Below are 24616 nucleotides of genomic sequence, written 5' to 3'. Positions count from 1 at the left end.
ATTCTGTCCATATGCTCAGAGTAATCACATGGTGCCTGGGACACACAAGCTAAACTAACATTACTACAGATTAAAATGCAGACCTCTAATGAAGGCTGTTATTTCCAGGAATGAACATATATATGATAACCATTGGACAGGAACTCCTGACACCCAATCCAGTGCACACCACTCCGCTGACTTGACTCGCATGACACAGAGCACAGAGAATTCCCAAACTGATGGGGAACCACAATTTGAACATGGTTGTATGTAAGCAATTGAATTAGGGGAGTGGAGGAAGGGAAGGGAGTTTAGAAATAAGTAAGAGTCACTAAGTAATAATGCTGAAAATCCTGAAGGGCAGATCACATTGCCCATACTTCATCACATACATACACACCCACGTAAATGCGTTTAGATGGACTGATAGGTGAGAAGAACCAAGTTAATCAATATAATTGATAAAATAACTGAAACAGGAATAACACAAGGGAATAGCAATCTGATTAGCAGAAGTGCCAGCTAGGAGAAAGGTAATTTAATCCAATTTCTGTACACTATTTGACTAAATTAAATATTAGCCAACTGAGCGTTTGTGAGAAATAAACTATATATTCGCATATATTTGCAAAAGACATACTAAAAGAATCTCTTTGCTATATCTATGACTTAAAGATTGATATTTCAAACCACTTTTTAAAATCTAGCTTTTAAAAACTAGCTGTGGAAGTTTCCGTATTAGCTAATGCAAAACTTGTAGTGCTGGAAATTGAATTAATTTTTTCACTTCTAGGAAAACAGTCTGTGAATACAGAATTTTATCAATTAACATTTAGTTTATAAAGTGCAACTTGGATAATATTAATAGCTTGTTTTATAAAATTTTCTAAGAGTTGGCAGCTCAGTTACATAGAGTGTATATTTGAAATAGCAAAGATGGACAAGGAGGCTCATAAATCTCTGAAACTCAGAAAGTTTGCATTTACTGCTAGAAGGCGAGAGGAAAACAACAAAGCCGCCTAGGCTGCCATCAGAAATTCCCTGGAGAGAAATGTTCCGGGTTAAACATTAGACACTGCAAATACACCCAGGCAGCTTGGTGTCCCCTTCTCCCACAATCCTTCGCCCCTTAGTTTTGCCCCCCACTAACAGGTGGGCTGAAACTGACCTTATTTCAAAAATTCAAACATCCAAACTATGTAATCATGGGGTAACTTCTGAGCTTGATCTGTCCGGCTGCTTATAAAGGAGTCTTTTATAATGATACATAGGAATTGTCACTGCTCACCAGGCCAGACGCTAGGCTCAGTCTGCGTAGGCCAGGCTGAGACCAACCAAACGCCAAAACAGCCCCCTACCTTAAAAGGACCTCCACCCATCCATTTTAAGTGCACTGAAATTCATTTTATTTAGTATATAAAGGTAAGACTGTTGACCTGCTACCTGTAAACAGAGACCACTGTTGTTTTTCCAGGGTGCTGATAGATGTAAGCTAAATTACACAAACGCTCTCGCCAGCCAGTGACTTAAACACCACCACACTTGAGAGGACAGCCGGACGGCTGGAGGCCAGACTGGGGTCTGCGTCCCAGCAGAACCAAGAGGCCCGCGGGGTGAGCCCAGATCCTCCTCCCTTGGCAAGGTGTTCTTAACATGCTTTCCCAGGAAATAGCTAAGGATTTCTTGCTATGCTGTGCTACTCTGGATCTTTGAAACAGTTTCCACAAGTTAGGCATTTAACAAACACATACACACACTCAGAATTTGTTCTAAATTAAAGAGAAATAAAAGAGTGAAAGTGCCTAAACTGACAAGTTTTTACATCCTGATAAAAAATCATAATGTTATTACAGATGACTTTATATGCTTATTTCTTATTACTGAAACTCCTCTGAGTTTCACTTCCCTTATTCCTTTAAGGTATTGCCCCTTTTGGGTTTTCTTTCTCTGGACTTACAATGATGAGAAAAACTGCAACAGCTCTTTGAACGGCTGCCAGATGTGTGCCGGGGCTGGGCTGCCAAAAGCTCTAGATGCAAGAGCCACCCTCCAAAACAGGAAGGGCCTCCAAACTCGCCACTTTCATGGTGTTGCTTCAATTGTTGTTGCTCCTTAAAAATTCTGCCTGGAAATGCCAGCAAATCACAGCCGCACCACTCATTTACACTGAGGAAAGAGAAAATCACAGCGGGAGGTGCCACACAGGGGCTGCGGGGGGGGGGGGGGGGGGGCCCAGCCAGTTTACCCTACTCGCTGCCTCCCTGAGGAAAGGTGGGGCCTGGCACCGGCCCTCGGGCTCCGCGGGAGGCTCTTGCAGCAGCAGTCCCACCCTCAGAGCCCTGGACTGCCGGGTGCTTTGGGATTCAAGCCCATCTCAGTTCAGCTCCACCATCTTGGTATACAACTGAAATATGCATGTCAGAAGAATGTATTTACGTTTAGAAATAGAAAGGAGGCGTGGCACTTTCTTTCAATAAATGTTTAGTAGTTCCACCCATTTAAAAAGTTTTTTCTTTTTCCAATTTGACCTAAATTCTTCAACCTTCACACCACAGCTTAATGTTTTTCCCCCTCTTTGGTACCCAGCTCTGACAGAGAAGAGCTAGTTCCCATTTTCTTTATAAGCACTGGAGCCAATTATTAAGTCTATAATTTTCTTCCCTTGGACTAATAATCACTGTTTTTCAATATTCTTATTCTTCTTTGTGTATCTTATCACTCAAACCTCTTTCCAGAGTCCTCCTACAATTACCTGGTCATTTCTGATAGACACATAGTATCTTTTTATATCTGTATGGCTAGAATCTAGCCCACTGCCTGGCAACCAGCAGGCTCATGAGAAATATTCTTGAGAAAATGTAAAATCATACATGAGCATCATTCAAAAAATGGTTGAGCATAATTTATGTCTTCATTGGCTACACTTTGCTATTTATTTAGCACATATTCCTACTGTTCCTACTATGTGGAAATAATTATATTTCCATCATGCACAGTCCCTTTGACTTCACCAGAAAACTCAATAAGCTCATGCTAATGATTATCCTAAATATGTATTTATTTTATTACAGTAGGTACACAAATATCCATCAACCAAACCTTGCTACACCTTGGCAGAATTTCAAATCATGTTTCATTCTTAAAATTTCATCTTTTATATTTCAAATCCCACGCAGTATGAGAACAAGATCTTTCTCTGTTCATAGATTTTACTGTTTGAGTTGCCAGAGGACTTTATTTTAGTGAAACTTCCTAGTGAGAATGGTTTGATACTTCATTTAAGTAGGATGCTTAATCATACAAATTTAGTTAGCAACTTGTTTTAGTAGATATTTTCTATTTTTTTCTTAAAAGGTTTTTTCTAAATGTTTATTAAATTTCTGTTTGCTTAGAACAGCTTTTTACTATAAAAATCTAATACATATGTCATATAATTTCATAAATGTTCAATTTCCTAAATTCATGTTGAAATGCCAAATAAAGAATACAAGATGTTTAGAACAAATGTCATGGCACATGTTAATGGACAAACTAAAATCAACCATTTTGCTTTTGATCAGAGCTGATTAGGATTATCAGTGGATATTCTTTATTATACCAGTATTTCCCAGGCTAACATAAATACTTGTTTCTCATTCTTCTTCACACACACACACACACACACACACACACACACACACACACACACACACACGGCTCAATACTGAGAAATAGGTCAAATTAGGAAGTATGAGTGAGAAATGAAATACATCCAGTTGTTCTCTAACAGGAAGCCCTGTCTTCACAGGGCTTGGGCAGGGCCACACTCGTGTGGGACCCACCACCACCACTGCTGTGAACTGGCTGTCCTTAAAAGAATGCTTCTTACTTAGCAGTTACTTTAGAGAGGAGGGGGAAAAGTAGATAATAAAAGATTAGGAATGATCTTCAATTGGAAGAATTCACAAAAGTTGTTTTATTTTCTTCCGTTCTTCAGTAAATTAGTAAAACTGACTAACATAATCTGGTAATCTTCCCCTAAATTAAAGAAAGAAATATTTAGGAGTTTAGCTATTTAAGTAGTTCCCCCTTTGAGCCCAGAATTCCCAGGCTAAAGATTAGTGAGTCAAACCACACAGCCCCATGCCTTCCTGCAGGAATGTTAATAATTACACCCAATTTCAAGTCTAGAATCCCATTCCCAACCAAAAGCCTTTAGGCAGCAAATCCCATGGTATGTTTCATTAGAGACTATGCCTGATGATCAAGCTGAAATGTGAATCTTTATCACGATACTGAAAACTATAAAGACACTCGCCAGAGTCACGGACCGGAGCACCGCCCGCACTCCCGCAGGCTCTACAGCCGCGGAGACACGGGGGGTTTCAAAAGCCCCCTTCCTGTCTCCCCTCCTCCCAGGGCGCTCCTGCTGGGCCCCCACTACGAGGAAACCCGGTTCATCCGAATCCTCCTACACGAACCCACGAAGTGAGGAAGGCGTACTGGCGAGCGCTGAGCGCGACGGCCCGGCCAGCCGGAGGGCCCCGCTGCCCGGGAAGGGGCCGACCGGCGGGCTCTGCATGGCCCGGAGCGCGCGGTCAGCGCGGGGCCGAGGAGGGCAGGCCTGGCCCGCCCCCCTCCCCAGCGGGCCGTCGCACTCGCGTCCGGTGCCCCAGCAGGCACGTGAGGGGCAGATAGGAAACGGGGGGAACCAAACAGACCCTTGACTTTTTAAGGTATAAATGGAAGGGAGGGGGTAAAAATTACCTTTTCTGATGACCCTGAGAACACAGGTTAGCAAGAGACAAGGAACAAAATAAAGCTCTGAACTGTTCTGTGTTAGAAATCAATGCAATCTTGGGGCAGAGGTAGAGCAGAGCCTGATGGGGACAAAGAGACAGGAGGCAAGAAGCGAGGCCAGAGGCTGGGCCTGAACGGGCATCCCAGGCCACGGCGTCTGGCGGCAAGTTCTAGGCTGCTGAACCTCGTACACAGCCTACAAAGTGTGCTCCATGTTACAAATCATGAGTGAACTTCACCACACACACATATGTGATTGGAGTATTTGGGAGGACATCGGTGAAAGGATTTCACCCCAGAATTGACGGGGTCTTAGACACAGGCTGTAGAACACCAATACTTTGGAAGCGGAAGCTCAGAAGTGAGCATGAGATGATAGTCGCTGCAGGAATTCACAGACGTCTTGGGAAGAAGGTGGATATTAAAAAGGGAAAGCAATAGAGTTCAAGCCAAATATCCTAATCATAAAGAAATGGATAAGGTGTTCATAACTCCAGGAAATGGAACTAATTTTTCCAGGAATTAGGTGTTTTTTCTCCTCAAAAATCAGTCCCATTGTTCTCTGACCCGTTATCGATAATAAAGTTCAAAAACTGTTTAGCTGTCAATAGGAGGGCTCTTAAACTCAGAAATCTACATATTCTACACTAAGATCAGTGTTCACAGAGTCAATACAGAGGCACAGATGCCGGGCAGGCTGAGGGGCAGTGACTCCTCGAGGACAGGGCCATGCTGTGCGGTTCCCGGGTGGCGGCACGATGTCTGGCCCGGAGCAGGCACACAGTAAGTCCCTGTGAGTGAAAACATCCATCTAATAAGGCTCCAAACTATGCTAGACGCACAATAAATGTATCATACAAAGGTTTAACCACAACTAATTTTATCCCTGAAACAAAACTTAATAGGCAGTGGCCATGAAGACGTTTATTTGAGACAAATGTGAAATGTACAATAACCAGGCATGCATGAGGCAAACAGACTTCTCCCTTAACTGTTTGTAAGGAACATTCAAAATGGCAGAAAATTACAACTATTAGCAGTCTGCTAATGCTAGAATTAGCAGGCCTCCTGGAGACTCGCGGTGTGAGACTGCTCTGCTGCACATGTTAAGCTCCATCGGCCGAAGGCCACCAGGACCTGTTCTCTAACAATCTTGAAGTCCAACAGAAGCAGATGTACTGGGTTGGCTGCAGCCAGGTGACGCCTGCTGAGAAAGAGGGAAGAGGGACTCGTTTGAAAGGTTTGGGTTCTCTCTGAAGGATTCCAAGGAGGCGCTAAAGAAGCAGATTCAGTTCTGGATTGCCTGAAATTTGAAATGAGATTAGGAGAGTAAGTGGGGATTAACTAAGGCTTGTTCTGAGGTGAGGGCAGTTTAGTAAAATAAGGGAACAGCAAAGCAGGTCTGGGTCTCTGCAGAAAGAAAGTGACAATCACTGAAGAGGCGCCCTACGGCCCATGACAGTTGCTGGGCTGGGAGAAGCATCGCGCTCTGTGAGCTCTACGCCCAACTCACGGCAAGGCTACGTCTGCCTTCTCCATCCAAGCTGATTTTCACTCTCTGTCAGAGGCTCTTACAGACAGTTAAGTATTAAATAATCCCCCTTAATTAAGTTGTAGAAAGGGACATTCTCAAAACCCTAATCAAGGAGAAAGAGGCCAAAAATAAAATATTCTATTATATTTAAAATCATTTTAAACTGGCTGACCCACAACTCTAACCCCTTCTGCAGTTCCTCAGACCTCCAAGCATACCTCTGGCCCAGTCCATGTGCCCTGGAAAATGGCATTTCCCATCTCCTCCCCTAGATCCTAAACTCCTGGAGAAAAAGGGCCGTGAATTATTCACCTATGTCTGGCGCCCCACCAATGCCCAGCACATCCAAAGCGCTCTGTAGCCAAGCTAACTGCTTGTCCCTTCTGTATATGTGTACCCAGGCCTCTTACCCAGTCAAACAGACTTTGCACTCTAAGTAACTATTTAAGAAAGTCCTAATGAGACAGGGACCATAGATGTAGTCAGAATAGAATGAGGGCCTCCGCAGGGGGCAGGGCGGGATATTTGCAGTCAGAGCAACGTAACTACATGCAAGGAAACCCCCACTGCTAAAACTCTTATGTTAAACACTGAGCTCTAGAATCATTCTTCAGTGAAATCATTTAATGTTCCCCAGATAAAGAAGAGTGGCACATGTTTTATTATGCTAATCAGTTGTAACCATGTGTAAGGTTCACTTTAGCATGCTAAAAGGCCCAGGCCTATGTGCTGTCTTTCCTCCTTCAGATCTGACAAGGTAATTTTGCAAACTGAGCAACTAACTTAGCATGCAGACCCAGCTGTAGATGGCATGGTTAAAGGCAGGAAGAATTCCATCTTAAAGATATGATTGCATTTTAACACCCAGGAAGTTCAAGATTCAAAATTCTTTAGCAAGTAGACAATACCTCAGCCCACATTGGGGGCTGGGCAGGCAGTCTTTTGATATGCTCCCAGACCCAGGTGCCGGTGTCCCAGAGAGAAATCAAGGCAGAAAATTCCTTACAGTTAAGTTAATTTTTAATATTCAGGACCCACTTAACAAGTCCCCACCCCTAAGTTTTTTAATGTTCTCGAAAAATCCTCAACTACCTATAAAACCCCCTAGACAACGCACTGCTACGGACCTCTCTTGTTCCCTCCTGGCGTGAGCCACGAGCTCTGTCCTTTCACTTTATCTCTAAATAAAAGCCTGTACTTTGCTCTCCTACCTTGACTGTTTGTGAAGCTCATTCTTCGGCTCCTCGAACAAGAACCCCGGCATCACTAATCTGAAAGATTCACTACACTTAATGAGTTGTGGGCCCAGGGGCGATCAAAGAGATTTACAACTCAAGGTCAGAGAGGAAAGAAAAGACCCAGTTGGGAGATGGCTTTTGATAAAGCCAAAAGCACCTAGAAATGAGCAGCTCAACACAAACGCAACCGAATCCCACCAAATCAAATCCTTCATATGTGGTCCTGGAGATGCTTAATGCATATCTTTTCAGCCAGACTGCAACTCCTCGAGGAGAAGCTATGCACATCCTGTTCATTTCTGCACTCCGGCACTCTGCCTTGAGCTGCACGGTGTAGGTGCCCAATCACATGGAAGCCAAGTGGATAAGGTGGGGAAACAAGGAGGACTCACTCAGTGAGAGCGCACCGCTGGTGAGGAGGAGGAGAGGCACCCCACGAGCAGATCAGAGGTGCCCAGGGCATGAGAACAGAAGACTCCCACGGACTGTCACCACAGAGGGAGGGAGGAAGCGGGTGAGTCAACATGGAAAACAGAAGCACAGAGGAGACCTGAAAAGGGCCTGGGCGGGGAGGGGGACGGAAACAGAGAGGCCCAGGAAGACGTAAGTAAGATGACTTGCCATGGTCAGAGGGCAAGACACCATCTCCACTGATGCGGGGAGGGCAGGAAGAGATGAAAACAGCTGCCCCGGCTGACTGCGGAGGGGAGGCTCGGGCACCAGGGGCATCTGGGAGGTCTCTACCTGGTCATCCGTGAAAACAAGACCCGGTGTGAGGCAAGGAAGTCAGCTCCAAGCCCCCAGCAAGCCCCAGCTCTGGGGCAGGTACAAACCACCAGACGCCGGTTTTGGTCTTTCTGATTCCTGCCTCCTTCTCCTTGTCCCGGTTCTTCCTGCTCACCCGCTTTCCCTCTGCTGCCCACAGTGTCAGCCAGATAAGACCATGTGTTTCCTTCAGGTCGGTGGAAGAGGTCCATTAGGGTTCTGTGTCCCCATGATATGGCCACAGACAGCAGCAGAAGCAAGACTGGCTGTCCTTTCAACGGCTCTTCAAACACGAGCCTCGTGGAGCAGAAAAGCAATTACAGAGACCAGAACTTCCAGCACCAAGGTGACCTGCTCTCAACAAGTGGAAACCACTGTGACTGGATTATTAACTATCTAAAGAGCATCCATGTTATCTGATGGACTTCAGTGAGGTGCTCTGGGAAAAGGAAATTTGCCATAGTCCCAGCACCCCCTGGCTGGGTTTCCTATCATGTGTAGAAACAGCCACAGTGGTGAGGACCTGATGCTACACAGTCTACACAACCCCACCACCCTGCAAAGGTCTTTCTATAGTATAACATGTACTGGGGAAAATCAGAATTGACATATTTCAAGCAATTAGGGTAACCAAATCATGTGCACTGGCTTTTATATGTAGTCCAACACTGAAACCTCCAGCAGTATGAAATGAGCTCAGATTCAAGGGAATGCCCCCCGTTTTGATGAAGAGGTCATTTTACTCATCCTTCTGACTGAAGCATCTCTGAATAAATGATGTTTGTGCTAATACCACATAGAAACTTCCCCATGAGACAACTCTAAGCCCTCCAATTCTGTATTCATGCCCTAAACCCACTTCAAAATTAATTCTGTGAGGTCCAAGAATATGTTCTCTACAAAGAATAGCAGTCACCGACAGCATCTAACTTGGTGTACTTCTCAGTACACTTGAATGGTAACAGGAAATCACCACCTCAGATCAAGAAATCAGTATCTGTGATTTTTCTGAGAGGCCAGTATCCACACATCTGATTCTCAAATTTTGAACATAGTCCTCTGACTTACAAACATGTTGGAATTCTAAAAGTTTGTTTGTAAATCAGTTGTGGAAAGGGAAGAGGCATTTCTCCACAGTAAAAATTACACACACAATAGTTAGGTTCTCAGAGCAGCCCTCCAAAACATTTTTAACGTGTGCTGTACCTAAAACAATAGCAATAATACTGTAGAACCAACAGTTAAAGAGGTATCTCTGTAGGGAAGTACATTCAGATTCCCTTTTGGGATGCCAGGAACCCAAAACTCCCCCTTTCTAGTAATGCTCAAAGCAGGCTTCACATGTAGTCATGGTGTGGACTTTGAGGAGGGTCTCTTTGTTGAAGATCAAGGGAAGTGAATACACTTCTCGTCTAGAGTGGGAGGGAAAGTTGGGGAGGAAAAAAGTGGGAGAGATGGCTTCAGGAAGCAGGTGGGAGCGGGGGCTTCTGTGGGCGAGGGAAGTGCTGAAGAGCATGGACAAGCAGTCTCTTACCACCTCCTCCCATCTCCTTTGCATCCCCAAATTTTCTCTACTTCTTTCTTTTTAATCCCCTTTGAAAGGTTTTGTGGGGAATGACTGAGAAGAAATGAAAGGCTATAGCAGGGTTTATGCACTAACGTAAGGGAGAAGATAAGGGGAGGGAATCACCAGTAGGAAACAAAGTGGGAGAGATGCAGCCCTCTGGCCGCCGTGAAGGGCCAGGTTTTTCCCTGCATTCATGTGTCCATATATCAGAACTTCATGTGGCTCCTGAGTAGGCCTCAAGTAAAGAGAAAACAATAGCTACTGCTCCAAGGTGGAATTAAAATAGCAAATTAAATTAACTAGAGTCCTTGTGAATGTTTCCTTGGTTAAAGATAACCTTAATGAGAGAAAAAAGCAATCTGAGAAACTTATTGCACACCTGTTGCACTTTGCTAAGCACAATGTCTTCATCAAAAACACCAGAATCCAAAGTAAATATGTTCATATTCCTTAGGAATTTACACATCCCAAATTCTATCATAGAAAGTCAGTTTCAACCACCAACTTCAAGTAAGGTTGCCAGCTTCAAATAGTTGTGTATCCTTCAAACAAAATTGTTACCCAGAACTAATTCACTCATGTCCTTTTTTACTATTTGCTCTAGATATTAACCAGTGGTTATAATTTAGCTGAAACATAAGCGCCACCTGGAACATTCATACCTTTGCCTACATTAAGCTACAAATCTTAGCACCTTCATGAATAATCAATTTGACACACATCGAAAATAAAAAATACAAACAAGAATATCAATTATTTTAAATAGCTGGGATTAGCACCTCTTTCCACAAATTATCCAAATGAAGAATTTGACCTCACATTCTTCTAAATACTGCACAATTCTTACAGTTTTTTTCTAGAGACCTAGTTGGTCCTATTGGGAATAAACACAATGTAGGAGAGGTGAGCAGTCTCTCCAAATGAGGAAAAAATTATTTTCTGCCAGCCATTTTTCCACTGGCAGAACTCCCATTTGTTTATGTGGGGTCAAAATGGGGAGAAGGGAGTCTGGGCTGGTGAACACAACCCCAGTCTGGGTTAGCTACAATGTTTCCTTCCGTCTCACTGCCTCACGTCCAGTGACTGCCTTAACTTTGTTCTTGTCTATTTTTCATCCACAAACTATATGTCCTGCAGAATATCTGAAAAGTCCACTAGGGATTCAGAAGCTATGTGGAATGAAGTGTTCTGAATATCCACTCCCAATCTGCACACGTGCTTTTGGGACTGTGTTCAGGTGAGCTTCAGTGCAAGTTAAAATTGAGGTGCTGTCCTGATATCACGTGGGAATCCGACAGGCTCCTCTGCAGGCCTCAGGGGCAGGCAGGGTGAGCCTGGCTACTGTAAACACTGTACTGTCAGAGGCAGTAAGTTAGGAAAGGGACTGTTTTTGGTAAAGATTGGGGTCACAGCATCCTGAATCTCTTCCCACTTGACAAGGAAAATTCCTATGGATTTCAACCAGGGCACTAGAAAATGGGAAAGTAGGAACATACTGTATATAATTCCTACATGTCTTAAGACACCTGCTCAGTCTCTGTTTCTGATAATGATCCAAAGAAAGGGTTATCTTTGCCTCAAAACCTATAATGTCCCATTTGTATATTAAACAACTTATCTCATTATTACAATGTCATCCAAATCTCCAAGACACACCATAAGAAACACAAAAATGGCACTGTTATTTATTTGAACCTTCAAATAATTATTTGCATTACCTCTGTATTGACTTCCATTGGTCTTTTCTTGATTTCTCCTATGTCCAAGTAACTGGGGGAAAACAAAACAAAAAAACAGTAAGGGTTTCTTTTACTGCTTTTGAGTCAGTCATATAAATGTTTTTCAAAAGTATTAAAAAGTAAAGTAAGCCATAGTAAGTACTTAAGCCTAAAACAAAAAATCAGGAGCTAGTAATTAAAAGCAATTATGGTAGAAACTGCTTCCAGTGTCACCAAGAGCTGACACATCTGCTCTAAACTTCAATGACCCTAAAATCGTAGAAATACATAATTCTATTGGGGAACATTCCCCCCCCCCCAATGGTTAACACCTACTATATGGTATTTCTACTTCTTAAGTCAATTTTGAAGTAAGGAGTGGTTTGTGCGTAAAGATACTTAACAGCTCCATTAATCACAGGCTTTAGGTCAAACAAAGTCCTGAGCACCTGTATTAGAATAACAACTGTGAAAGGCTGGGAGATCTTTTTCCCTATGAGAGCACTTTAATGATACAGAAATGCAGAAATGCTCAGTCATGTGGGATGGTTTAGGCATCAGTTCAGCTGAGCCAGATGGGGTGAACTAGTTAACCTCTGGAGACCCCTATTATTCCATCATTAATTGCTACAGATGTTAACTAGTGATCGTTCTTTAGCTATAGTATAAGCACAACCGGAAAACGTTATACTTCTGTCAACTTCAACCTGCAAATCCATCACTGTGATCCGGTTCCACTGTGCTTCATACACAGAAGGTGCTAAATAAATGTTTTAATATAAAAAATAAGTATAAATCCAGCACTTAAATTATGACCATGAATAGAATGGTCTCTAGAATTCTCTGCTATAAAATAAAGGTTTAATAGATACCTGTGGTTTAATCGTGGTTTCAAAACTATTAGAAAAAGGCTCAGCAAAGGAAATTGAAGAAATTGATCATTTTCATTTGAAAAATATTTTTCACCATTGCCATCTTCCCCAACATCATTTAGGTTCTAAAGGACATGAATTACCCTCAATATCTTTTGAGCTTTCTTTTGTTTTTTGGCAATTGCTTCATCTGTTACATAGTGAAACTAAACAACTGCTAAGCTCAGATACATTCAGCACTTAAATCTTCATGACTTTCATCATTATAACCGTAATACTACTACTTTAACACAAATAAACTGTTCATCTGTCAGCGTGGAAAACTAACCATGGAAACTGTTATAACAAACTTAATTTTTTGTGTGTGAGAATTCAAAGGAAAAATAGCCATGCAAATCTCCCATACATAAGGAGTGATTTCAAGTGTACTTTCTGTTTGGTTTGGAACCGTACCTGTTTTTTTCTTTCAAATTGATAGTGCCAAATAAACAAAAGAGAAAACGAATTCCTAAATAGAGTGAGCCTACAATTTTGGAGCCGTTAATAGTCTCTGAAGCAGGGTTCCATTCCCATGAAATTGCTTTATATGAAAATTAGTCAATAAAAAAATCAATAAAGCAAATGATGAAACGAACCGGACACAGAGATGCTTTCCATTCATATAACATTTTGGTGTTTACAGAACACGTTCACATCCATACCATTTACTTTCTACAGCACTGTGAGGCAGGAATTTCTGTATTAAGAAACTAACTAGCTGAGTCAAGTGCTGGTACAAGGATAGGGAGCTAATAAACATTGCTGCTTTAAGAACGTTTCAAGTCTCTTGGTTTTCAGTTTTCAGTTCTAAGTTTCTCTGAAGTACACCTTCTCATTTAGTTCCTTTCTAAAATTAGAGAACTCACACTAAAGGAAGTTTAAGGAAGTTAAAGGGAAGGGAAAAATAAATCCAAATACAGCCTTCAACTCCCACAAAAGGAATGTTTGGTGTAGCAAAAGGCAAGACGACTAGAACTCAGCTTAAATTTAAGAAAGGAAGGGCGTGACGGACTTTAGTGATATTTGGAAAAAAAATTTCTACGCAGTTAAAATCGGAATTCACAGGCATATATTTCATGGTGAAGATATTTTTTGCTATCCTGAGGCCCAAGCTGAGTTTTAATTAAACTATCATATTCTAAACCATGGAATACTGAGTTACCACGGGATCCAGCAATTCCCTCCTAAGTATATACCCAAGAGAAATGAAAAGCTATACACAGGTGCTCACAGCAGCATTATTCGCAACCGCCAAGGTGAAGCAGGCCAGGCACCCACCCACTGGAAGCGGTACGTCCCCAGGAGCACGATTAGCAGTGAAGGCGGAGCACTGACCCCCCCTGCTACCCGACGGACCCGGCTTGGGAAACGCTACGCTAAGTGGAAGAAGCCCCACACGTTGTAGGATTCCACGCCGGCCAGTGTCCAGCACTCAGATCCACGGACCGCGGGCGAGCAGTCAGCAGGGGCGGGAGAAGGGGAAGTGGGAGGCACCGCGTCCTTTTGGGGGGTGAACGTTGTCATGCTCTGCTAGCCTACGGTGCTGGCTGCACAGCTCTGTGAATACACTGAAACCACTGAGATGGGTGAGGTTCTATCATGGGAAACACACCTGGGTAAAGCTGCAAAACCACCCTGCGGAATATTAAATTCCACCTGTTCTACCGCCCCCGTCCAGAAGTATCTCCGACTGAGCTCCCCCTAACTTCCGCGGGCTGCAGCTGAACTGCTCCTTTGCACCCTGGGTTACCAGGGGACGAGCACCCCGCTGCCGCCCGACGGAGTCCCGTCTGCTCTCCTCAGCGCCCGCGGCGGCCTGCGCGCTCACGGGGCCCGCGGGCGGCGCCCGGCCGGGACGGGGCGGCGCGCGGACACGGGGCCCCGGGCCGCGCGCCTCCGAGCGCCACCCGGGGGAAGCCGGGACTCTGAGGCGCTTCAGCCGTCAGGCCGGGTCCGCGCGCGGGGCGGCCGGGAAGGGGCGGAGAAGGCCGCGCAGCCGGGCCACCGCCGCCCGCGGGGTCCCGTCCCCGCTGCCGGTCGGCCAGGCCCTCCGCCGAGCGCGCCCTGGGAGGCGGCACCCGCGCTCACCTGAGCTTCTTGAAGGCCTCCCGGCCCCCGGCCACGTAGCTGGCCCCGCTCTGGACCTGCTCCAGCCTCCGGACGCGGTGCCCGGCCCGCGGGGTGTAGAGGTTCCGCACGGCCCCGAAGGGCGCCCGGACGCCGCGCGTCGCCTCCCGCAGCAGGGCGTCGAAGCTGCAGCCCTTCTCACGGAGCACCACGCGGCGCCCGGCGAAGAACGGGTCCCCGTTGCGGTACACCAGCACGCTCTTCACGGCCGGCTGCGCCTGCAGGCTGGGTCTGGCGCGGGCGCCGCTCATCCTCCCTGCGGACCGCGGCCGCCTCCTGCACCGACCTGCGGAGCCAGCCCCCGGGAGAAGCGGGGCAACGGCCGCGGCCACGGAGACCGGCCTGCAGGGCCCGCCCTTCCCGGCTCCGCCCGCGCAGCCAATCAGCGCTCTGGGCGCGGCGGGGAGCCGGGGGAGCCGCCGTAGGCGCGCGGGGCTCAAAGCGCGGGGGCGGGGGGTGCTGCGCTCGGGCGTGCGCCCGCCAAGGGTAAAGCGGGAGAAACGCTAGATTCTCACGTCACGGTTGCGTCAGTGTTTCCAGACCTTAATTCCTTTCCCTCCGGCTCCCCGAATTAAAGCAATGAAGATTCTGGCTGGAATTGCCCAGGTTATGCTCTGCGGAAAGTCACAGCCTAAGAAACAGACAGGGCAGCCGAGCGTCAGGGCCCCTCGCCCGCCCCGAGCCCTGCTGTGCGGGCTCCGCCGGCGGGCCGGGTCCCTGGCTTTGCCCGCCCCGGCCGGGACCAGCGGCGAGGAGGCTGGGGGGCCTCGGAGCGCTGCTGGGCGGAGGGGGCCCCGAGAAGGTCGGGGAGACGCGGAGAGCTCGGGCAGCACGCTTCGCTCTTTCCTCTGACGGGCACAGGCGAAAATTCCTTCCTGGTTCCCGGTGATTCCAGGACCGGCTTCATCACCACGTGCACCCGTCTGAAGGACATTGAGATCTGGGGCAGAGACATTTTTATTAAGTTTACTTACTAATTCATCAGTGCCTTGAAATGTAAGTTTGCAAAAGATGACCAAAGAGAAGAGACTAATACAGAGGGAAGAGAGAGGTGGGAAATTTTGCGAGTTCGTTGTGCAGAGCACACAGGCCAAGGGCATGGATGGGGAAAGAACTGTAGCAAATACCCCATCCCGTAGTTGAGCCAGAATACCTGTTTTGCAGGGTGGAAGGCAGAAAATCAAGCCATCCCCAGACCACCCAACTCCCTTGCCTCCTGACCGGGCCCAATACAAAATGATAAGGTGTGGCTCCTTGCTCAGAAATTAAAGAGCTTAGTAAAAATGTTTTTTCTATACAGTCCCACATACCTAAAGAGTTAAGAGCTAATACAAAGCACAGTTTCCTACCTTAGCTGAGTTATTGCCATTTAGAGTGTGAGATGAGTAATCACAATTTCCTGAAATAACAAACATTGAACCTTCTTTTGTTTTTGTATTGCTTCCTGTCATAAAGTAAACTCCAAAGAAACCTATAGCTACTTATCTTTAAATTCTACGTGAACCAAACATGACATTTCTCTGGCTTACTATTTACTTCCTCTGAAAAACATACGATTTCATTAAGAGATTTGGTATCAGTGAGAAACTTTGCAGTTCTCTAGGGTGTGATCTGAAAGCCTAACAGCAAAATGGCAAGTGCAGAGGCAGAGAAAAGGGGCGCTGGGAGAATTCACCCAGAGAGCTGCTGTTCAGTCTGCACTACCAGAGGGAATATTATCTTGTCTGGATCTTCCAGCACTCAGTTTCATGATAAAGGCAGGCATTTAATAAATATTTGTTAAGTGGATTAATCTGAGAGTGGGTGGTACAGACATGAAGGAGGAAGGAACAAGGGAGGCACCTAAAGGACCGAATGATGTTCCCAGCATTGTGTTAGATACTGTGGGATACATGTGTGGTTTGCTAAATGTCCTGAATTACCCTCCTTCTAAAACAATAAAAAATGCTGGATTAAAAAACGTTTAAATCTTTTCTTTTTAAACACACTGCCAATTTCACAAGAATGAAAAGAATTCAGAAAAGTCGAAAGATGAGTAAAAACAGAAATCTTGGGAGATAAGTAAGCCCAGAAATGAACTTTAACCTAAATATATGTGCTGATGCCCTGGTGACCTAGAACTGTTGTGCTAATAGCTAAGAGGTGGGTGTAGGGCATCCCCCAGACAACAGGCTAGGAAGAATACCCGTGTGAATCTGGAACCTCAGAGTTATGCCATAGATGTAACAGCAAACAAGAACTGACCCTCTTCACAGAGCAAGGACAGCAGGGAGACATGCTTATTTTAATTTGTGCTAAAAGCAAAAATGGAAGGGAGGGATTAGGGGATTTCCCCCTGATAATGCCTAATCACACAGTTCACTCCCAGGTAGCCACTGAACCTAATAACTCAATAGATAATATATCTACTAGATAACCTAATAACCCAGTAGATCTTCTGAATCTAAAAAAAAATGTAAAGCAGAGGATTAAATTTACAGTGATCTGGCTTGGAAATTCTCTCAGATGACAAATCCTATCTGGGGGAACATAACTTCTACTCAGTCTATAAATAATTTCTGCAGATAATGTTCCAAGGAACATGGACTCACAGTCAAAAACCATAAAACTTATAAGAAAACAGGCCGTGAATGAAAGCCTGAGGACACAATAGAGAAAAGGATCTCAAAGAGTTAAGGTACTGAAATTACACAGAACATAAAATAATTACATGTAGTATGTTTAAAGAAATAAAATGATTGAAAATATGAGTAAGTAACGATAGATTTTAAAAATGAACAAATTAAAAAATATATATATAAGATAGGATGTCTAGAAATGAAAAACATAATTTAAATTAAAAACTCAATGGAGAAGCTAAATAGCAGATTAGTCACATCCACAGACAGTTACTGAACTAGAAAACATATTCAAAAAAGTTATACAGCACAGCCAGATGAACAAATAAAAAATATCAAAGAAAGTTTGGAGGCTAAAGTAAGACTATTTACCATATCTCTAATCAAACTCCCAGAAGGAGAAATAGATATAACAGAGCAGAGGCGTTATTTGAAGAGTTTTCCTGAATTGTTGAAAAGTACGAGTCCTCATATTCAGTCAATGAGCCTATAGCAGGATAAAATCAAAGAATCACCGCCTGCATACATTGAAGTGAATCTGCCATTAAAATATACAAAAAGATGATCCTAAAAGCAGCTAGTGGGAAAGAACAAATTATCTATCTACAAAGGAAAGACAATTAGATTAATGGCAGATTTCTCAAAAGCAACAATAAAAATTAGAAGACATTAGAATAAGATCTTCAACGTGTTGAGAAAACAATTGTAAATGTGGAATTTGAACCTAGAAGAATGTTCTTTCTCAAGAATGAGTGCAAATTAAGAACATTTGCCAACAATAGCAATCCACTAAAGAAAGTTCTTAAGAACTTAGTTTAGTCATATAAATTGATCTTTAATAATAGTAGAAAAGCAAAAGGGAATGATGAACACAGACATTGTTCACTATGTGGCAAATGCTTTGAATCACTACATGAAACAATAACACCTCGTGTGGGATTTATGATACAGTTAGAACAAAAATACTAGAAAATAATAGCATGAAATGGGGGAGAGAATGATCAAAGTTTAAGTATAAGAATATTTTGTTTTTGTGAAAGAAGGTAAAATATCATGATAACTTGAGATATTGTTGAGAATGTATGTTAAAATATCTATGGTGTTGGATGGAGCTAGAGGGTATTATGCTCAGTGAAATAAACCAGGTGGAGAAAGACAAGTATCCAATGATTTCACTCATCTGTGGAGTATAAGAACAAAGTAAAAACTGAAGGAACAAAACAGCAGCGACTCACAGAAACCCAAGAATGGAGTAACAGTTACCAAAGGGAAAGGGACCTGGGAGGATGGGTGGGAAGGGAGGGATAAGGGGGGAAAAGGGGCATTATGATTAGCACACATAATGTAGGGGGGGTGCATGGGGAAGGTAGTATAACAGAGAAGACAAGTAGTGATTCTATAGCATCTTACCATGCTGATGGAAAGTGACTGTAATGGTGTATGGGGTGGGGACTTGATAATGGGGGGAGTCTAGTAACCATAATGTTGCTCATGTAATTGCACATTAATGATACCAAAATTAAGTAAATAAATAAATAAATAAAATATCCATGGTAACCACTTAAAAAATAGACATGCTGAATAGAACTTACAAACTGAGACATGGAGAAAAGTAGAATGAGGAAAAAGAAAAAGAATATTAATCTGAAAGAAAAAGAATTTTCAAATAATATGACATAATAAGCACAAAATTATGTGATTAAAAATAAATCCAGTTAAGTTGGTAACCACAGTACAAGAAATTAAATAAATGCATCACATAAAGAAAAAGGTTGTCAGACAAGGAAACAAAAACAAACTTCAGCTCTATATTATTTACAAGGGACACACAAAAACTAAAGGGCAAGGAAGCTACTACTTCATGCCCACAAAGACAGTTAAGATAGTTCAAAAAAACATCAGGAACAGAAAAAATAGGTATTGGTAAGGATGTGGAGAATTTAGAACCCCCATACATTTCTGGTGGGAATGTAAAATGGGACAGCCTCTTTGGAAAACAATTTGGCAGTTACTCAGAAAGTTAGAGATAGTATACCATATGACCCAGAAATTCCATTTCTATCTTGGTATATACCCAAGAGAATTGAAAACATTTATAGAAAAATGTGTACAGTATGTTCATAAAAGCATTATTTATAACAGCCAAAAAGTGAAAACAACCCCATCAACTGATGAATGGATACACGACAAAGATGTTATACCCATAGTGTGAAATATTATTCAGTCATAAAAAGGAATGAAGTATTGATACATACTCCAACATGGATAAACCTTGAAAACATTGTAAGTGAAAGAAGCAGACACAGAAGGTCACATATTGTATGATTCCTTTTATATGAAATGTCTAGAACAGGTAAATACATAGAGACAGAAAGTAGATTAGTGTTTACCATAGGATGGGGGAAGGGGAAATTGGGAAGTAAAGGGTTTCTTTCTGGGGTTTTGGAATTGTTCTGCAATTAGTGCTGATGCTTGTACAATACTGTGAATACATTAAAAATCACTGAATTTAAGATGGTTAAAATAGTGAATTTTATGCTATTAAGAACTCTACCTGCTCAGACAGGCCCGTCTGCTGGGGCTCTGTGGCGAAGGACAGAGGTGCACAGACAGTCCATCAGGGAGGCCCCTGGAAGCCAGGGCAAGTCAGGGAGGCAGCCTGACAGGAGCCCAGCGTCCCCTTCTGAGGATTTGAATGGGAGACCATCACTCCCTGAGGCACTTAGCAATCTTGGGGAGTCCAGGGTTTATGTTCTGCTCTATCAGAAATGGCCCATAGTAATTGGAGATGCCCTCTCTGTCTTCTAGAGCTTAATTTTATGGAAGCCGGAATTCCCTGACAAGGTGAATGTGGACCCCCCCACCGCCTTCTCACTGTGGCTCTGCATCTGGATGGGGACTTCCCTGAATGAGGCTAGAAAACCTGAAAACCATAAGCCCAGAGGCCCCATTAGAATGCAGTGAGCTGGGAATACGGCTTGGCCCCAAAGGGAGTATCCCTACGCCTGAGGGCCTCTGAGACGAGGTCACTCACAGGCTCTTGCTCACCGTGGTCCCCAGAGTCATGCCCAGGTGAGCAGGGCAGGCCAATCATGCTGGGTTCAGTACAAAAGCCCACTTCTTACATATTGAGGGACAAGGAAGCTATGTGGCCAGCTGTGACGTGCAATATGACTGGAGATTAAAATGCTGCTCTTTGCATGAAATGCTTTGTGTATTGCTGGGTCTTTCTTGCCATGAGCTCTCAGCTACACGTTCCCGTCACCAGAAGGGCTTTAATAACCCTGGATAAAGCATTCCCTCATCACTGTCACAGCACCTGTTCTACCTCCTGCCTGTAGCACTTGCCACTCCTTAGGGTGTCCAGGAGGTGGGACACTATTTGTCACCACTCTGAAGTGCTTACACCATGCTGGCACAAAGCGAGTGAATGAGCACTCCATGTATGCGTGTGGAAGGAGAGAGAAAAAGGGGTAGGAGAGAGGAAGGAGGGAAGGCCGGGCACGATGGAGAAGGCACAGGGCACGGGAAGCAAGGGTCCTGGTGCGGGTCTCGGCTACAGCCACGGGGGGACTCTCATCTATCTGAGCGATGTGGCCGGCCTGTTAGATGGCTGCACCAGGAAGGTGCTTTTATGAGGACTAAGGCATTCCTGGTAGAAAAACTCAAGGAGTGAGAGAAGCAAATGTGGTCCCAGCAGGGAAGGCCGGGGGTGGGGATGGGCTCCCAGAAGGGAGGCCTCTCACGGGTTGGCTCCAGCCCCCAGGAGCATGGCCATCCACAAAGCCTGAAGGAACTACTCTGCGGTAAATTCTGCAGACGCCCTTCTCTCACGCCATGTACAAAATGCGTATGGGCGGCGGGGGGCAAGAGAAGAAGCCTCCGGAGCGGGAGCCGCGCTGCCCTGGCCACGCCTCCCTGGCTGCGCCCCGCGGACTGACCGCGCGCCGCGCCAGCACCCAGCCTCACAGGCGACAGGTGCCTTGGGAGGCCGCGGCCCAGGGAGCCAGGGCGGGGCACGAGGGGCCTGTCAGAGCCACACCCGTGCGAGAGCGCATTCCCTGGGGACCCCTGGAAGTGCCTGGGGCGCTTCCAGCGGGTGGGCGCACATTCACCCCGTGGGAAGCGCGGGCCTGCCGAGCGGCGCCTTACCGACCTCGGCCGGCATTGCGCTCTGGCCTGATACGGCCGGGGAAATACGGGGCTGAGCCGTGACACGGAGCGAGAGGGGATATGCGGATAAACAGAGTCCAGTGACGCTGGAAAGACAAGTCGGGGACTGTTTTAACTGTCAGTGGGCTTTTTCAGGCTGAGAAAACAACCCTGCATTAGCCAGTTTCATGCAGAGACGATGAGACGCAGCGACACGACTCCGACGGCCCCACCAACTCTCCGCCAGAAGTCCCCGGAGCAAGAGGCGGGACTGGGATGACACCCTTTGACCAGTACAGCCACTTGTAAACCACGGAAACCCTCAGAGGGATTCAGCAGCGCCCCTTGCCTTCAGGAGGCATTTAACTAGGCCCTTGGAGGATTCCTGACTCTAGACAATTATTTCACAGTAAGGAAGAAAAAATTGCCTGAGGTTTCCTAGTACAGTCAAATTCACTGGAGTCAATAAACATGTCAGACGGTCTGTGTAGCTGCCACAGAGAAGACAAAACTTTGCTCTTGAAGGACGCTCTTTTCCCCACACGAAATTGCATACAGGTGCAACCAGGAGCCACGTATTCCAGGTGACAGAGAGTGTGACCTCTGAAATAGCCTCACTCAATAAGTATTGGTAATGATACACTTTCATTATGAGAGAAATGAAGGAAAGTGCTGAGTACAGATATATCTTAAAATGCAAGCACATAGCAGTGCATTCAGCAAATTATTTAAACCTTACTAAAGATTCAAATCTGTTTCACAAAAATGGTCTCAAAACTGATTTTAACTTGCTTCACTGAAAGTATCATTGCACTTCAAAATAGACTGATTGTGTTGTTTTGTTTATGCATGATACTCGTAACCTCGTTTTGAATCATAGCTCCATGGGTCTTTGTGGATAAAATGAGAGTTCCTGTGGTCCAGATTCTCACCTGGCCGTGGTTGACTAGCTCACTGCACACCTGTGGGCAATACATGGCTGTTGACTCTATAAAAAGAACTCCACCCAGTACTGTGGGCATGACACAGTGGCAGGGCTGCAAGGCTGCAGGAGAGCAGAGCAGAGGCTGGAGTGGTGGCAGCGCCAAGGACAGAGGCCCAGAGGACAGCTGTGCGGGATGACTGTGCAGAGAGGCCCGGAGGACAGCTGTGCAGGATAACTGTGCAGAGAGGCCGGGAGGATGGCTGTGTGGGGATGACTGTGCAGACAGAGGGACCCTGAGGATGGCTGTGAGGACAGAGGGGCCCAGAGGACAGCTGTGCAGACAGAGGGTCCCAGAGGCAGAGACCAGCTTGTGGCATGCAGACTCGCTCTGAGTGAATGGGATTTTAATGACTGACCTGCCACCTGGAAATAAAGTTGGGTATAACCCTTTCACCCCAAGAACGTTTTGCTGTCGATTTCTTTGGTCACACTGAATCCATAGCAAACTTGCCCAGGGCTGAAACCCATTGGCAAGACAGTCTTGTTACTTAACTGTTCTCAGCCTTAGTTTTCTCATCCACAAAATGAGCAACAAAACGCAACCCATGGAGGACTGGGAGAGATCATGAATGTATAATGTTTGGAGAAATGCCTGGAATACACTATGCACCGAATAAATGTCTTTTTTAAAAGGTAAATCTTCCTTCCTTTGTGCAGACGAGCGTGGTCAATCCTAGGTGTTACACATGCAGGGACTGGCCAGGCTCAGCAGGGACCACACAGCAGAGGGAATCCAGCCCTGCCTGAGATAGGCACTGTGGGTGCTCAGCCCAGACCCTCTTGGGTCCCAGTGATCCTGTGTGCATCCCACACCTGGCGTCTGTGTGCCACACCTGTCATTCTTCATAGGGAGCCTTCAGGCCACAGGAGTGGCACCATCTGAACTGGCAAAGAGCAGAGTTCCTGAGGGTTCATCTTTCTCTCCCAACCTCCAACCACCTCCATCCCAAACCTACTCATTGTTCCTCGCCCTGTGCCTGCCCGGGGCAAGGGGGTGAAAGCCCAGGTCCCTTGCTTTAGGTCAGGCTGATTCTAAGGCACAAACTCCAGGCAGTACACATCAGAGCTCCCCTGTGGAGACAGGTGAAAGCTGCCTGGCATCACACCCTTACCTGGTGTCGGTCCCTCCCTGCTTCTGACCCACAGACAAGGGAGGAAACGTGATGAGATATCGAAGATCTGAAAGGACCAGCCAGGGGACTCAAGGCGTAACAGCGCAAGAGTGGTGCTGAGAGGGCACCCTTCGTATTTATTGAGGAAATACATTTTAACAATAGAATTCTGTGTGGGGGACTTAATTAACTAACTGTAAACTTAATCCTCACGACGTCTTACAAGGTATTGAAACAATAGCAAGGGCAATTAGGTCACAGAAACTGTTTTGGTCTTGTTTGTTCTGTTCTTGATCACTTATCCGGAATTAAAGGAAAAATAATCAGGTCATATATTCTAAGGCACAAACTACAGGCAGTACACATCAGAGCTCCCCTGTGGAGTCAGGGGGAAGCTGCCTGGCATCTTCCAAACCAAAATACATTTGATTTCTACACTTGATTTCTATATTAACCCACACCTGGCTGCTTACCAGCCACCCTGAGAGCCCTTCTGTAAAAAGGCCCTTCATGCAAACCTATGAGCCTGCCCATTTTGGCTCTGATCTCCAGTCCTGGACCTTAGCTACCTGCGTAATGCATTCATTCATTCATCATTCGACCATTAGCAAGTACTAGCCCAGAAGCTACTCTGGGCAAAGCACTATTTCTTGTTTCTATGGTAATACTAGCTGATACTCTGCCTTCCTTCCACCCATCTCCATCCTCTGCTTCCCTCTCTTGTACTTACCAGTACTCAACCGGATACCCTGGAATGAAAGGGGGAAGGGAGAGGACAAGAGAAGAAAGAAAAAGGAGGAAAGAAAGGCTTGTTTTCAACTGAGATCAAGTAGATCTTGGGAAGACACACACACATGCACACACATGCACATGCACACGCACACGCACACGCACACCTATTAGCACTCCCTCATTCTCCTCTCACCTGCAGTAGAACTCAACAAGTTAGGACCAGGGAGTGGTCAGTTTCTCTTCAGGTGTAAGTGGCCTCCAATCCAATTCTCAGCAAAGGTGGGGGCTAAAGGCAAGTTCACCTTTGGTGCCTCCCCATCTCGAATTTCTGCCCCATTTTCACCTAATGTCACAGGCTCTTCACTGTCTTCTAACCTCCACCAAAGGGACTTTTTT

At 45.3% G+C, this 24616-nt stretch overlaps 1 protein-coding gene across 1 annotated transcript in view; it reads right to left on the bottom strand.

Moving 5' to 3' along the window:
- The window catches only part of DCDC2 (doublecortin domain containing 2), a 144061-nt gene extending 129044 nt beyond the window's left edge, over window positions 1-15017 (bottom strand). The window contains exons 1-2 of the mRNA XM_036876999.2: window positions 14583-15017; window positions 11584-11635 (exon numbers count right to left, since the gene is read on the bottom strand). Of these exons, the coding sequence (XP_036732894.1) occupies window positions 11584-11635; window positions 14583-14872 (342 nt within the window). The 5' untranslated portion in view covers window positions 14873-15017. The remainder of the gene's footprint in view (window positions 1-11583; window positions 11636-14582) is intronic.
- Window positions 15018-24616: the final 9599 nt, after the last annotated feature.

This window comes from Manis pentadactyla, chromosome 16 (genome assembly GCF_030020395.1).
Source record: "Manis pentadactyla isolate mManPen7 chromosome 16, mManPen7.hap1, whole genome shotgun sequence".
Lineage (NCBI taxonomy): Eukaryota > Metazoa > Chordata > Mammalia > Pholidota > Manidae > Manis > Manis pentadactyla.
Note: the sequence above shows the minus strand (reverse complement) of the source record. Positions and strands in the feature narration are given on the sequence as shown.